The 14,048-nt window shown below is 46.2% G+C and overlaps 2 protein-coding genes and 1 long non-coding RNA gene across 4 annotated transcripts; 2 read left to right on the forward strand and 1 right to left on the reverse strand.

Annotated features, from left to right (window-relative positions):
* Nucleotides 1–9: 9 nt before the first annotated feature.
* Nucleotides 10–5,877, reverse strand: ephx2 (epoxide hydrolase 2, cytoplasmic). Of its 2 annotated transcripts, XM_079336614.1 has the most exons (18): nucleotides 5,695–5,877; nucleotides 4,939–5,017; nucleotides 4,680–4,842; nucleotides 4,293–4,483; nucleotides 3,932–4,054; nucleotides 3,666–3,737; nucleotides 3,494–3,589; nucleotides 3,175–3,253; nucleotides 2,965–2,999; nucleotides 2,652–2,678; nucleotides 2,414–2,499; nucleotides 2,217–2,322; nucleotides 1,850–1,924; nucleotides 1,603–1,645; nucleotides 1,424–1,526; nucleotides 1,163–1,232; nucleotides 423–503; nucleotides 10–339 (listed from the first exon to the last, which is right to left on the reverse strand). In XM_079336614.1, the coding sequence occupies exons 1-18, from the start codon at nucleotides 5,793–5,795 to the stop codon at nucleotides 193–195; spliced, it is 1,677 nt and encodes a 558-aa protein (XP_079192740.1). In that variant the 5' UTR covers nucleotides 5,796–5,877; the 3' UTR covers nucleotides 10–192. The 2 variants fall into 2 exon arrangements, with proteins under 2 accessions (XP_079192740.1, XP_079192741.1); XM_079336615.1 differs by lacking the exons at nucleotides 10–339; nucleotides 423–503; nucleotides 1,163–1,232 and adding an exon at nucleotides 1,259–1,332 and having other exon boundaries at nucleotides 1,401–1,526.
* On the forward strand, nucleotides 4,442–6,203 carry LOC306818890. Its single transcript, XR_013778383.1, has 2 exons — nucleotides 4,442–4,513; nucleotides 5,854–6,203. It is a non-coding gene; the product is annotated as an uncharacterized lncRNA (long non-coding RNA).
* Nucleotides 6,204–6,566: 363 nt separating this feature from the next.
* clcn4 (chloride channel, voltage-sensitive 4) lies at nucleotides 6,567–13,898 on the forward strand. Its single transcript, XM_079336419.1, has 12 exons — nucleotides 6,567–6,782; nucleotides 7,593–7,747; nucleotides 7,903–8,002; nucleotides 8,342–8,529; nucleotides 8,610–8,732; nucleotides 8,897–9,103; nucleotides 9,190–9,270; nucleotides 9,526–10,071; nucleotides 10,201–10,387; nucleotides 10,494–10,892; nucleotides 10,975–11,191; nucleotides 11,394–13,898. Exons 1-12 carry the CDS (start codon nucleotides 6,767–6,769, stop codon nucleotides 11,482–11,484), a joined length of 2,310 nt encoding a protein of 769 aa, XP_079192545.1. The 5' UTR covers nucleotides 6,567–6,766; the 3' UTR covers nucleotides 11,485–13,898.
* The last annotated feature ends 150 nt before the right edge of the window (nucleotides 13,899–14,048 follow it).

Below are 14,048 nucleotides of genomic sequence, written 5' to 3' on the forward strand. Positions count from 1 at the left end.
TCATGATGATACAACAAAGACAAGCTTTTAATTTGACATGAAGTAAAACATTAAGTCCACTCTAAATCCATCTAAAGTCTGAACGTCTTGTTTCAACATTTATTTGTTGATGAGAATAAACTTTGTTCTACTCAAAATAAACTTTTGAAGGTGACTCCTATTATTCCATCTTTTTTTAGGCTTCTTCCTCGCTCACAGCTTTGGAGTCACGTTTACGCCTGCAGCCTTCTCGTGTGCTTCTTTCAGCCACTTTATCAGGATGCTGTTCGTCTCCGCCGGCTTTTCCATCTGAGTCCAGTGTCCACAGTCCTCGATGTGTCCTCTGCTCAGGTTAGGGAACTAAGATCAGAAACCCAGAAGGTCAGATTCACTTCCATCTATAGAATCAGGCAACTCCACATCGCTGCTGTCTTTGTACTCACCGTGTCCTCCATCCCTTTGGAGAAGGCCGGCTGCAGAACCAGGTCTTTACCTGTCGTCAGCATCAGTGTAGGCATCAGCGGCTAACACACACACACACACACACACACACACACCTTATTATAAGTCTGGTCATTTATGGGCCGGCTGTGGATCAGTTGGTAGAGTCGGTCGGCGGTTTGAACCACAGCTCCTGCAGCCACATGTCCGAAGACACTTAACCCCGAATAGCTCAAGCTGATTGGGCAGCAGCGTATGAATAGGATTATTTACTTGTGAAGATCTCACTACATCGCAGCCTGAATGTGGAGGTGGGACCTGCCGAGTTTTCAGAAGTCTGTTTACCAATTACTTGACAAGAAAATAAAGTTAAAGGCCGGTCTTTCAAATGATAAACCAGTTACTGTATTCACGAGGCGTCCAGAGTGATAAGAGTCAGAGGTCTTTCCTGCATGTTGATCCCCTCTCTCTCTGATTTCAGACTCTGTCCACTATCTCTCTCTCTAATAAAGGCCCAAATTAAATCTTAAAAAAAGAGTAATAAGAGTCTAGATTGGAGATATTTCAAATCATTTTCAAATTGAAATAAGACCTGAAAATGCTGCAGAAGATTTCCTGTGAGCCACAGTCGCTACGATTCAACTGGATGAGTGGCTGAATCTCCATTTCCTCCCTGAAGCCTGAATCAGAGTCAGGGAGTGTGAGGGAGCACATTTCACATGTACACATGTTCATCACAAACCTTTGTAGCAGGCCGAGAAAGCAACCACTCCTGGCTCTTCTCCATGTTACGATACCAATTCAGCGGCCTCCTGAGAAACAGAAACAAAGGACTCAATGTGACTCATTGCATTTAATATTCAATAGAAATCTCCTTGCTGATATTATTTCAGCTCATTGGAGGTTGGAATCCTTTCCTGCATGTTGTTCCTCTCTCTCTGTTATTTCTGACTATCTGCTGTCCTGTCTCTGAATAAAACCTTTAAAAGATAAGAGTCTGGACCTGAAGCCTTGCTCTTTGTACTGGCTGACGTAGTACTGCAGGTCGGCCTCCGTCAGCATGGAGCTCCGGGGGATCTTCTCGGGCAGACCCACAAACAGACCGCCTGCCACACACAGCACAGTCAGGACTTCCTCTTTGTTCTGGAATATTCAGTGTCAGACCTGAGGGTGGATACTCACCTCGAGCACACACTCCTCCAGAACTGATGGCCGGAGCCTTGGCCTGACACAAAACACAACATTGATTTATGATCTGCACACCTGGTTGTGTGTGTGTGTGTGTGTGTGTGTGTGTGTGTGTGTGTGTGTGTGTGTGTGTGTGTGTGTGTGTGTGTGTGTGTGTGTGTGTGTGTGTGTGTGTGTGTGTGTGTGTGTGTGTGTGTGTGTGTGTGTGTGTGTGTGTGTGTGTGTGTGTGTGTGTCCTCACTGTGTCTGCGCTGCTCATGAACAAAATCTTGAACGTCCTCTCCAAGTCTTTCTCCAGCTCGGCCTCTGCAACACCCTGGAAACACAGCAGCACCGACACACACAGTGAGAGCTCTGCAGGTGACAGCTTTGTGTCTTCTCTGCATGGTTTCGTGTCTTTAAGGGAACTGTTTTTGGGTTTCTGTCACTGTGGTTGATTTTCTCTGTTTGACCTCTGATATGGATCTTTATCTTCTTGGTTTTCTCTTTGTGATGGATTCATCATTCTGTGCGTCCTCTGGGTTGTTTGGAACCTTCTTGTGATCTGGGTCTGAACGTGGGTTCACTGTGTCGGCATGTTAACGTGTTTGTGCTGCAGGCGGACTTACGGGCTTCTGGAAGTAGATCTGGTAGTCAAAGAGGGGATTGGACTTCACTTTGGAATAGATGGCAGCATCGGGACGAAACAGAGGAGTGTTCAGAGACGCTGCAGCCCTTCACACACACACACACACACACACACACACACACATTTAACTTCTCTTTACAGTGTCCTCCCTGTAAGAAGCTCCGAGTGTGTGCTCACCTGACTCTCTCAGGGTAAAACTGAGCCATGGTCCACACCAGGACGCCGCCCCAGTCGTGACCCACCAGGGTGACCTGTGGCATGCCCTGGCAGAGAGAGAGAGAGAGAAGATGTTTGTTTGATGCATCAGACAGGTAAAGGTGAGATAAAGCCTCTGAGTGTGCAGGTGGAGTTCTGTCTGAGTATTAATGGAAACACTTTGAATAGTTGAATGAGGTCATAGTTTGCCCTTACTCACCATTTTGTCCATAAATGTGATTAAATCCTGCAAAATGACAAACATAGCACTTATTATTCTGTAGTGACGTAATGAAGAACTTTGACTTTAGTGTTTGTGTGGAGAGTCACAGTCTCATAAAGCTGTGTGAATACAGCTGCTGTTTGGGTGGATCTTTAAAGGGTTAACAATCAAACGCTGGCGTCAAAGATGGCCGACAGTTTGAGTACAATGTACAGAAACCATGTTCTCCTCAGCATCTACTGTTTGTTTAGTTCTTTACTTCCTCTGTAAATGTTTGATGACGTGTGACAGTGTTCAGGCGACTTTGTACCTTGCACATCTGCTCCTGAGAATATTCCTCGATGTCTGCGGAAGAAATAAGAACAGGATCATTTATAAAGAAATTCACTCTGGAGTCATTAAAACAAGTTTTTCAGAAATGTTTGCATTTTTAATTTGATTATTGAATTTAAAAGAAATGATAGAGTCCTGCATTCAAAGATTTTGCTTTATGTTTCCGGGTTGTCTCTGAAGCACCCACCAGGTGGCGCTGTGGACTCTCCGTATCCCTTCATGTCCAGAGCCAACACCCTGAACCCTGCTGCAGCCACGGCTGGGATCTACCAGAGACCAGAGAGAGAGCAGTGAGTTTGATCCCGTATGAATCTAAACTCACTCAAACGCTCAAACTAGTTCAAGCCTCTCAGATGTTTTGTTTGTCATCATTTCACAAACCAAACAATCCATGAATCCATGGTGTTGAATGGGATTAAATTAAATAATACAGGTGGCGCTGTGGACTGGTGGACTGGACTGTTGTTTTCTCAGATGGAGGTGTTGATGAACTGGTGTAAAGTTACCTGGTACCTCCAGGAGTACCAGCTCTCCGGGAAGCCGTGACACAGTATAACAGGCGGGCCCGAGCCCATCTCAACGTAATGAGTCCTCACACCAGGCTGACGCACACAAACACAATCATTAATATCACCACAAACACACATTTGACTGTGCCATGTAATCTCAGCACTTCACCCTGATGGGGACATATCCATGAGCGACTTCTTCGGGGCTGCAGGAGGGTGGAGGACTCTCTGCTCCAACTGCCTGAAACACAAAAACACATGAACACATGAACGCCAACATGCAGCGTTACCACAGTAAAACAGCACCCTCTGATTACAGCTCCTTTAATCACTCATATTTGTATTTCCTCCTGCAGCACCTAACCACTGCATCTTTGCAGGAGTGACCATTCTGACACCTGAATGCAAAGTAAGGTTAGTGTTTGTTATGCACACCTGAACTCTGGTGAACTCGGCCAGTTTGTCCAGAGCATCGTCTAGATTCTTCACCAGGATGGCGTCCATCCCTGCTGCCTCGGCTTCCCGCACACCTTCCTCCTCTGCATCCAACCACAGAGCCTAAAACAACAGATGTCCTGCTCGTCTTTTTGTTCCTTTAGACTAAAAGGTTTTTCATGCTTTTCAGAACTTTGTGTTTTTTAAGCGATACGATCTCTGTATTTTACTGTAGAAACTATTCAACTCAATCTACTTTATGAAACAGGTTCTTGTGTTGTCTTGACTCTAACATTCTGGTTTTGCAGCGGCCCTCCTTATGTCATGAACAGCGTGGTGGTGGTGGGGGGGCATCCTCTACCTGTTGTGATGTCACTCCCAGCTGCTGCAGAGCAGCGCTGAACATCTCAGGCTCAGGGACCCTGTGACCTGCACGACAGGACTGTAGGACCAGGTCAAAATGGCCGCCCAGCAGAGACAGAAGGCGGGCTGGACGATCTCCCACTGAGGTGTCATCCACCCAGTGATTGGCCAGCACAGCCGTCAGAAACCCTGATGGGAAGGATCAAAAAAGCATGAGTTGTGAGTTGATCAGACTTTCACAGTATGATCTACTGCAGGTTTGAAAATAATCTTGTTTAAGTCGAAGCTTGTTGAAGTTTGCTGGGAGGCCTCGTTCAGCCTACAGGCCGCCGTTTGCCCACCACAGCTGTTCATGTGAAGCGTGTGAGTGTTTGGATGAGTGTACCGCTCCGACGCAGGCTGACAACTGTCTTCAGCACGGACACTTGGACGTCCATCATCACCTCACTGAGCTCCTCCAGCAGGCCTTTGACTGACCAATCAGACGGCAGAGTCACTCCCCTGACCTGGGCCTCCTTCACACACTCGTCCTCCAACACGGGCATCATCTACACACAAACACACACACACACACACAGTCACCAAGAATATTCTAATGTAATAAGAAGTAGAACAGAAAATCCATGTCAGATTGTTTCAACCACCTGAGAGAGCGTTAGCTCCCCTCTCTCCGCCCGGCTCATGGCACCGCCTTTAAGGGACGCCACACTAGACAGAAAACCACTGAAACAACAAGACGTAACATTTTAAAAAGAAGCATGTCATCAAGAGTGAGTCGTCTGCATTCACATGAATCTATTTAATAACAATGTGTTGGTTTTTTTGACTGATAAGCTGAGGTTGTTATTCTCTGGTTACAGACAGAATCTCTCGAGAGAAGACCTTTACACATCGCTCCCTTCAAAACACAGCAGACTCATTGATAAAATCTCTATTTTTATCTCACAGAGTACAGACAGCTGACAAGACAGATTTCTTGTCAACTGCCTCAATGCTCTGCTTTTGTCAGTGTTGATGTGAGACTTTGGTGTTGAAGACTCTAAGTATAAATCCAACACACTATCAGAATAACACAAATGAAATAAGTGAATGAACAGCAAAACCAGCAACAGCTGTGCACACATTCAGCATGCTAAGTAGAGCAGAAGCCACAGAGCGTGCTCTGATTACAAAACACACACCTTCATTCTTTGTTAACTTCGGACTCCTCACTTCCAACAAAGACCAGACCATTCTGAAGCATTTTTAATTCAGATAACACATTCAAGGCTTATCTCTTCCCGATGGACTTCTTGTGCATGTTTTAATTTAGAATGCTCAGCAAGTTGGAGGTAAATAACTTTAATAAGACCTGGAAGTCAAAGATTTGTTCTACAGTGCATAGATTAACAGTCCATTACCCTGGCAGGTTATGCAACTCCTCCAACTTGTTGAAAACAGCATGTCTGGTAGAAGCTGTAACTCCCCAGAAGTTGAACAGGATGGCTTTCTTCTCAGCCATCTCTTCTGAGGCTCTCACAAAGATTTCCTTTTCTGCTTCTGTTCTCTGCAGGACTGAGTCCTGCGCTGCTGCCTGGTGAATGAGTGGGAAACTTTGCCCTCCAATAAACTTCCAGTCCAGCAGGTCCGCCCACTCCTGCAAGTTCCAGCTCAATGATACGCTTGATATAAAATGCGGAGGCAGTCTTAGGGTTATGGTACAAGTGCTTTAAACCAGCAATCTTTGTGATAGTCAACAGGGAGCTGTTCGCAAAAAAGAAGTCACATGTTGTGAAAACCTGTTTCATTCTCAGATCATGCATCACGTTATTTTAATTGTTTGATTCTGTGTGTTTGTTGTATATCTGCTTGTTTTACTGTGCTTGTAATGTGCAAGGGGGCAAATGAAACCAGAAATATAGTTCCACATTTTCTCCACTGGGGGGCAGTATAGGCATGACTGAAGCGAGAGCTGCTCTTAAAGGCAACAAGATAAAACAAATTGTAAAATAAAGCTTCGAAACACTTTATATAGTAATCAAATTATTATTTTATCTTCTAAAAAACGATATAACGTTAACGGTAGCTCGTTATTGTGTAATCAATCTTTCCATTAAAACAAGGCTAACAGAATTGTTTAAATGTCAGCAGCTGTCAAATGCACTCTCATTAACTCATAGCCGTTCAATAAGTCCTTCAAAAATAATACTGGCCTTGTCTCTCGAAACGGCACTGCCAGAAACGAGGATGAAAAGTAAATTCTATCCGTCTAATACACAATCTTTGACTGAACGTGATCTCATCATGTATCGCGAGACTGTCAGTATAAACAGGAGCATTGTGGGAATGTCTCTCTAACGCTGATTTTTCGATATTATACCAATCTTATCCCTTTTTTATGAAAGCGAAAATGCATAACGGAGTCGACTTTAAATAAATTCTTGTTTTATTACACATTTATTTAGTCCACAGTTGTTGGGACGGACTGTAACCATGGAGGCTGGAGAAGGTAAATGACGACTCTGTCAAGCTAACCCAGTTAGCCGGAGATGATGCAGTTAGCTTTAGCTGCTAACTGACAGTACATGATTCACTCCTTCAGACTCTCAGCGTGAGTTTATTCAGAGATGTTTAGCTCAAGTAAACACAAAAGAAAGAGACACAAGTCTGTTAGAGTAGAGACTCAGCAGAGCTGTTGAAATCAACTCACTGCAACATATACAGAAGTGCTAGTCACGACATTGTGGAGGATTTTACTGAAAGGCACTGGTTTAAACCATGATAACTTAGTTCATCACACATTTATTATATTTATTCACCAGTCGAAGAACAGGTTATCGGATTACTCTCTGTCACCAGCAGGGGGCGCTACACGGATCACAACAAGCATCATCTCTGCAGGGTGTGGAGATCTTCTTGTGCTCATTATAAATATTTTGTGCAAGTGTTTGATAACTGTATCTGAGGGATGAACACAGTAAATGTGCCTGTCTCTCTCCAAACACCCAATATAGACATTTATCGTCTGAATCTATTTATTTTTCTCTCTCAAAAATCGATATCAGTATCTGCCCCAAAAATCCCAATCACAGCAACATCAGAAACTTCTCAGAAAGATAGAGCCGTCTTTGTAAACAAACTCTGGAGCAGAATCTCTCGTACAGGACAAACCACACACAATGACAAAGTCAGTGATGTTGAAAAGAAAAACATATATGTTGAGGAAGTTTGTTTGTTGTCTTCTCCTTTCAAGCATAATTTATTTACGGTAAATAAATGAAACTAATGTTGGCAAGGTTGTTGTGCTCCCCTCTTCCAGATGTCAGCAGTGCCACGCCCACAGAGGAGATGAACGGCGCCGGGAACCTGATGGATTTCTTGGACGAGCCTTTTCCTGACGTGGGCACGTATGAAGACTTCCACACCATCGACTGGCTGAGGGAGAAATCCCGAGACACAGACCGCCACCGCAAGGTTGGACCAGGTCTTCTTTACATATCGATGTGTCGTATTAAGTTATCTGATGTTTTGTTTTTGCAGTTTGTTGTCCCTTTGTTGTGCACACGTTTTTGTTTGTGCTGTACGTATATCTGATGAACATTTATTTCCTCTTCCTGTCTCGATATCAGATCACCAGTAAGAGCAAAGAGTCCTTCTGGGAGCTGTTCAAAAGCCTGCTGGACGCCTGGTCAGGATGGGTGGTGATGCTTCTCATTGGACTCCTCTCAGGTTGGCTGACATAATGTACCGCTTCCTGAACTGACAGAACTTCCTTACTGTGGGTCAGCAGCGAATTAATCATCTTCCCCAGCTGATAATCAAAGTGTAGCACCAGCAGAAACACTGATCATCTCTAATCCAACATTACAAAGCTCTTCTAAGTGTGATATCAGCATCGGGACGATTACCTTGTTTTAATGTGTTTTCTTGTTTCCCTTTGAATTTGAAATTTAATTTTTTACTCGATTATGCAGAGATGAAAACTCATCTGTTGTTTGTCGTTGGTGCTGTCATATGAGTGGACTGGCTCTTACCTGGGGCCGTCCTGGTGTGTCCCGTGTTCTGCAGGTACGCTGGCCGGAGTCATCGACCTGGCGGTGGACTGGATGACGGACCTGAAGGAAGGCGTGTGTCTGTCGGCCTTCTGGTACAGCCACGAGCAGTGCTGCTGGACGTCCAACGAGACCACGTTCGACGACAGAGACAAGTGTCCGCAGTGGCAGAAGTGGGCGGAGCTGATGACGGGCCATGCTGAGGTCAGAGTTGAGTCACCATGAATGTAAACACCAATGATGTACAAGAATGAAAATCACATGCCAGCTGTTTGTTCGTTCAGGGAGCTGGAGCGTACGTGTTGAACTACTTCCTGTACATTCTGTGGGCTCTGCTGTTTTCCTTCCTGGCTGTGTCTCTGGTGCGAGTGTTCGCTCCGTACGCCTGCGGCTCAGGAATCCCCGAGGTAACGGAGCGTGTTTTATACCCAACTTTAACACAGCCCTGTTGACCCAGTACACACTTCAATCAAGATCAAATAATTAAACAGCTTTTACAGATTCTTGTGTCATTTCTACTTTAAGAAAGTTAAAAAAAATCTTTTAACACATGTGTTTTACACCTGTGCAGATCAAGACAATCCTCAGCGGCTTCATCATCCGGGGTTACCTGGGCAAATGGACCCTGCTGATAAAGACGGTCACCCTGGTTCTGGCCGTGTCGTCGGGTCTCAGTCTGGGGAAGGAGGGCCCTCTGGTCCACGTGGCCTGCTGCTGTGGAAACCTCTTCTGCAGCCTCTTCTCCAAGTACAGCAAGAACGAGGGCAAGCGCAGAGAGGTAACAAAAAGAGCTGTAATGAAAGATCTCGTGAAGCCTGAGTGAAAGTGGAGGAGGTTGATCCATCGCTGGTCTCTGCTCTTCAGGTGTTGTCGGCTGCAGCGGCGGCTGGAGTGTCGGTGGCCTTCGGAGCGCCCATCGGAGGAGTTCTGTTCAGCCTGGAGGAGGTTGGTTACCAATCCTACACGCACTGAATACTGAACTTTAAAAGATTAACTGATAATCTACTGATGAAACCATACCTGCTCTTACCTCATCAAGCACGACTGGGTAGAAATATAACCATCTCACAACAAGAGGATTTTGACTTTTTAAGATGTTGTTGAAAAGATTCGGCTCCGTACGTCGAGCTCTTCCTTGTTGTAGTTGAGTTCATGTCTTCATGTGTCTGTAACGATCTGCACGCTTCCTCTCTCCTGCAGGTCAGTTACTACTTCCCTCTGAAGACTTTATGGCGTTCGTTCTTTGCCGCCCTGGTCGCTGCCTTCACCCTGCGCTCCATCAACCCCTTTGGCAACAGCCGCCTGGTGCTCTTCTACGTGGAGTACCACACGCCGTGGTACATGGCCGAGCTGGTCCCGTTCATCCTGCTGGGTGTGTTCGGCGGCCTCTGGGGGACGCTCTTCATCCGGGCCAACATCGCCTGGTGCCGGCGGAGGAAGACCACCCAGCTGGGGAAGTACCCGGTCCTGGAGGTCATCGCTGTGACGGGAATCACAGCCGTGCTGGCGTACCCAAACCCTTACACCCGCCGCAGCACCAGCGAGCTAATCTCCGAGCTCTTTAATGACTGTGGCGCTCTGGAGTCTTCCCAGCTCTGTGATTACATCAATAACCCCAACATGAGCCGCCCGGTAGACGACATCCCAGACCGCCCTGCAGGACCCGGAGTCTACAACGCCTTGTGGCAGCTCGCCCTCGCTCTCGTCTTCAAGATAGTCATCACCATCTTCACCTTCGGCATGAAGGTCAGAACAAGCAAGAGACACAAATGTTCATAAAAGTTATAAAATATTGATGTAAATTAAACCTGAATGATTCTTGACTTGAAGTCTTGAATGCTTGGCTGAAATGTGGCGACCCTGCCTCCCCTCCAGATCCCGTCGGGTCTCTTCATTCCCAGCATGGCGGTCGGAGCAATCGCGGGACGGATCGTGGGGATCGCCGTGGAGCAGATGGCGTACCACCACCACGACTGGATCATCTTTAAGAACTGGTGCCGGCCCGGTGCGGACTGTGTCACACCCGGACTGTACGCCATGGTGGGAGCGGCGGCCTGTCTGGGTGAGAGGACGCTGCTTCTTCAAACATGGCGTCTCTGTCTTTGACTCTTTAAAAAGCTGCAGCTTCCCTGTCCAGAAATTAATCCTCTGTGATTGTGTCCACTCAGGTGGGGTGACCAGGATGACCGTGTCTCTCGTGGTCATCATGTTCGAGCTCACCGGCGGTTTGGAGTACATTGTGCCTTTGATGGCCGCCGCTGTCACCAGTAAGTGGGTGGCAGACGCCTTCGGGAAGGAGGGAATCTACGAGTCTCACATCCAGCTCAACGGTTATCCCTACCTGGACATCCGGGACGAGTTCACCCACCGCACCCTGGCCACAGACGTGATGCGTCCACGCAGGAACGACCCCCCTCTGGCAGTCCTCACCCAGGACAGCACCACGGTGGAGGACGTGGAGGCGCTGATCAAAGACACCGATTATAACGGCTTCCCGGTGGTCGTGTCCAGAGAGTCGGAGAGGCTTATCGGCTTCGTCCAGCGCCGGGACCTCACCCTCGCCATCAGTAAGTCTTTTAACCTCACCGCCAGATTTGATGTTCCAACCTGACCTGCTGGTGATTCATCCGAATTCTCCCCCGTCTTCAGAAAACGCTCGCCAGAAGCAGGACGGCGTGGTGAGCAGCTCCGTGGTGTACTTCACCGAGGACGCACCGCAGCTGCCCGCCACCAACCCTCAGCCGCTGAAGCTGCGACGCATCCTCAACCTCTCCCCCTTCACTGTCACCGACCACACGCCCATGGAGACGGTGGTCGACATCTTCCGCAAGCTCGGCCTCCGCCAGTGTCTGGTCACGAGGAGCGGGTAAGAACATTCATGCTGATGACAAACTATAGATGAAAAATCTTCCAGGAGGGTCACAAAAATGAAAAAAGAAAACATAAAGAATAGAAAGGTGTGAGGCAGAGCAGATCCCTGTCACTACCTGTTTTATGACTCACTTTGTCACAGGTCGGTTCTTCATCCATTAATGAAGGTAAATTAGAGCTGTTGTGTGTCTGTGCAGGCGTCTCCTGGGAATCATCACCAAGAAGGACGTCCTGCGTCACATGGCCCAGATGATGAACCAGGACCCGGAGTCCATCATGTTCAATTAGGAGGGAAAAGCAGCTTTATTATGACGGTGTAAATATGTGAAACTAGTGCGACGCTACTGTACTGCAACATGTGAAACGTCCCTCCTCCTCAGCTCCTGACAGGCAAGTCCCTCCCTGCAGCCTCCACAGCAGCTCTCAGCCTCACTGCAGAAAGCTTTGACTTCACTGTTTTTTATTTGCAACCCTCAGAAGATGAGCGGTTTGCTGTCTTAGTATATCATCTCTGTTACTTTAAAGATCATTAGGAGGAAAGTGCTCAGGCTTTAAAAAAAATATCCCATCACACATTGCAAACACCTGCACACTGTCCGGATTGCACAAACATGTTGGCAACCTCGCCACACGAAAACGTCACCAGCATGTTTGTGCAAAGTCTGGCGAAGTGCAGAAAATTACCGTAATTTGGTACTGAAAATGTCAGGAATAAAAGTTTGGGGACAAACTGTCTCTAGAGTGGATGCTCACACAGGTCAGCATGTGGTGGACACTGTAGCTTCAGTGTTTAGCCAGCTCTGCATGGGTCTGTAAAGCTTTCTGCGTTCTAACCTCTCTCCATGTTTCAAAAGCATCTCCAACATTGATCCTAGTTTGAGCAGCTTTCTGCTGCTGGAGCTTATTAGAAACATGCAGAGGCTTTTTAGCTCGGGTACAATCACTTCTATCTGAAGCAGTTCCACTGCCCGCTTCCATCGCTGCAGCACCTGTTCACCTGATAACTGCTCTCATATCTGGCAAACCCAGGGGCGTCCAAAACGGCCTTCAAAGCCCCGCCTACCTTCTCTGGTCCAATCAAATCCAGAGCATTCAGGAGCAGAATCTAAAGTTAGAAGGAGGACATACTGGCTGCTGCATTGTTGTCAGAGAAGCTTCAACACAGCATGTTTCCTTCATGATCACACAGGAAGAGAGCAGCTCTCTGATTGGTCCTTTATAAAAGTGTTTTAAAGAAAACACAGAACCTTAGAAATGGGACCAGCTGTGATGAATAACAAAGTAGAGAGATTTAAAATACTGTCCTTCATTTAAAACCAGCCAGTTTGTAACTACTGATGTTAGTGTTGTGTGGCAGCCATGTTTATATTTATGTTATTTTTTATGCATCAGAGGCAGCACGAGTCTTCTTGTAACGTGGAAGGCACAAACTGTGACACTTGATGTGATTTTTCTGTAGCACTACAGCTCCTGTTTGTTTTAAGTGTGTCAAAATGTGAGAGGAGACACTTTGTGAGCTTCTATCATTTCTAATGCATTCTCTGTTTCTGTTGAAGTGTGACGAGGCAGGCGCTTCTTTTCTGTGTCACAGAGGGAAAAACCTTTGTCTTTTGTTTCGCCGTTTAACCTCCAAAGGTCCAGATGAATTTGATGGTTGGACGTGTCTTGCAGTGGGCTGGAGGACGGACTCTTTGCCCGTCCTAAGGTCTCACCACATTTCTCTCAAAGCGTATTTAGGAAGTTTAAACAAATGTTTGAAAGCAGACTGAAGCTGAAATGTCTGTCACTACTTGAACATTTTAAAGGAGTAATCAGAGTACTGTAGATCTTCACCTCTCCTCACTAACACGCGTCTCTGCGGATCATTAGCATGCTGTTGGTTGACGTTTGGATCACATGTTCTTGCAGTTGAAGGTTGGTGAAAGATGTTGTCAGAGCAGCTGAACATCGAAGGTCTGTAACAGTCCCTTCAGACTGACAGGATGTGCAGCATGCCGTCTTCAAAGGACGGGCCCTTCATGCTTCACATGGAAGTCCCCCCTGCTGTGTTTGAGTAGAGCTTATTTGATCTCCCATGGTAAGTATGCTCATGATCCAGAGAGGCTTTTCCATCTCCACCAGTTAGTGAGGACCTGAGAGTGAAACATCTTCAACATCTGAACTAAGTCCAGGACCGCGTGAGAGACGACGGTAAAGCTCAAACCTCGTTCATTGAAGACTGAGACGTTGAAAGTCTGACGGCTCATAAAAGAAGGGAATCATGTGTGAAGATGATCCAGAACAAAGCCGATCGTCTCCCGCACTCTGAAAGACTGAACATCCCTGCGCTCACTCGCTGTGTCCTGATTTTTGTTGTAATGAAATAAATAATTTTAGCTGCTAACAGTTCATGAAAACTGGAAGGTTTTATATGAAACACTCACCTTGTTCTTAGAATTACTAAGTTTGTGTTTTTAAATGCCAAGAGAATGTAATGTGGAACCACACGGTGTTGTATATACTGAAGATTTATTGTGAAAATTTTTTATTTAATATCATTTTGTCTGACACTAACGTTCAACCTTGTTCTGTTGTTTTGAAGTATTTATGAGATTGATGACTCGGACACAAAGGAGACGTTTGCACTTTTTGTTTTTTTTGGAATTTGTAAAAGAAACGGTTGAAAAATAAACCTTCAGATGTTCGTCCACATGGCGCATACAGCTGGTGGCTTTGCTGCTTTCTTTATTTTACATGTGTCATGTAAAATGTGCCTGCTGTTTGTATAAAGACTGTAATGTAGCTTAGTAAAGACGACGGTCAGGGAGCTGTTTAGGATCTTTATTTACACGTCAGTCATGGAGAAACGGCTT

The sequence above is a fragment of the Symphodus melops genome (assembly GCF_947650265.1).
Source record: "Symphodus melops genome assembly, chromosome: 23".
Classification (NCBI taxonomy): Eukaryota; Metazoa; Chordata; class Actinopteri; order Labriformes; family Labridae; genus Symphodus; species Symphodus melops.

Bases quoted from the DNA above. Each gene is read 5' to 3' on its own strand.
- ephx2 (XM_079336614.1), bottom strand. From the start codon at position 5,795: ATGGCTGAGAAGAAAGCCATCCTGTTCAACTTCTGGGGAGTTACAGCT. The intron at 3,000-3,174 runs GTGGGTGCTTCA...TTTCTTCCGCAG, and splicing joins AGAGTCCACAGCGCCACCTG to ACATCGAGGAATATTCTCAG. The intron at 1,527-1,602 runs GTGAGTATCCAC...TGTGTGTGGCAG, and splicing joins TGGAGGAGTGTGTGCTCGAG to GCGGTCTGTTTGTGGGTCTG.
- clcn4 (XM_079336419.1), top strand. The intron at 7,748-7,902 runs GTTGGACCAGGT...TCTCGATATCAG, and splicing joins ACACAGACCGCCACCGCAAG to ATCACCAGTAAGAGCAAAGA. The intron at 11,192-11,393 runs GTAAGAACATTC...GTGTCTGTGCAG, and splicing joins TGTCTGGTCACGAGGAGCGG to GCGTCTCCTGGGAATCATCA.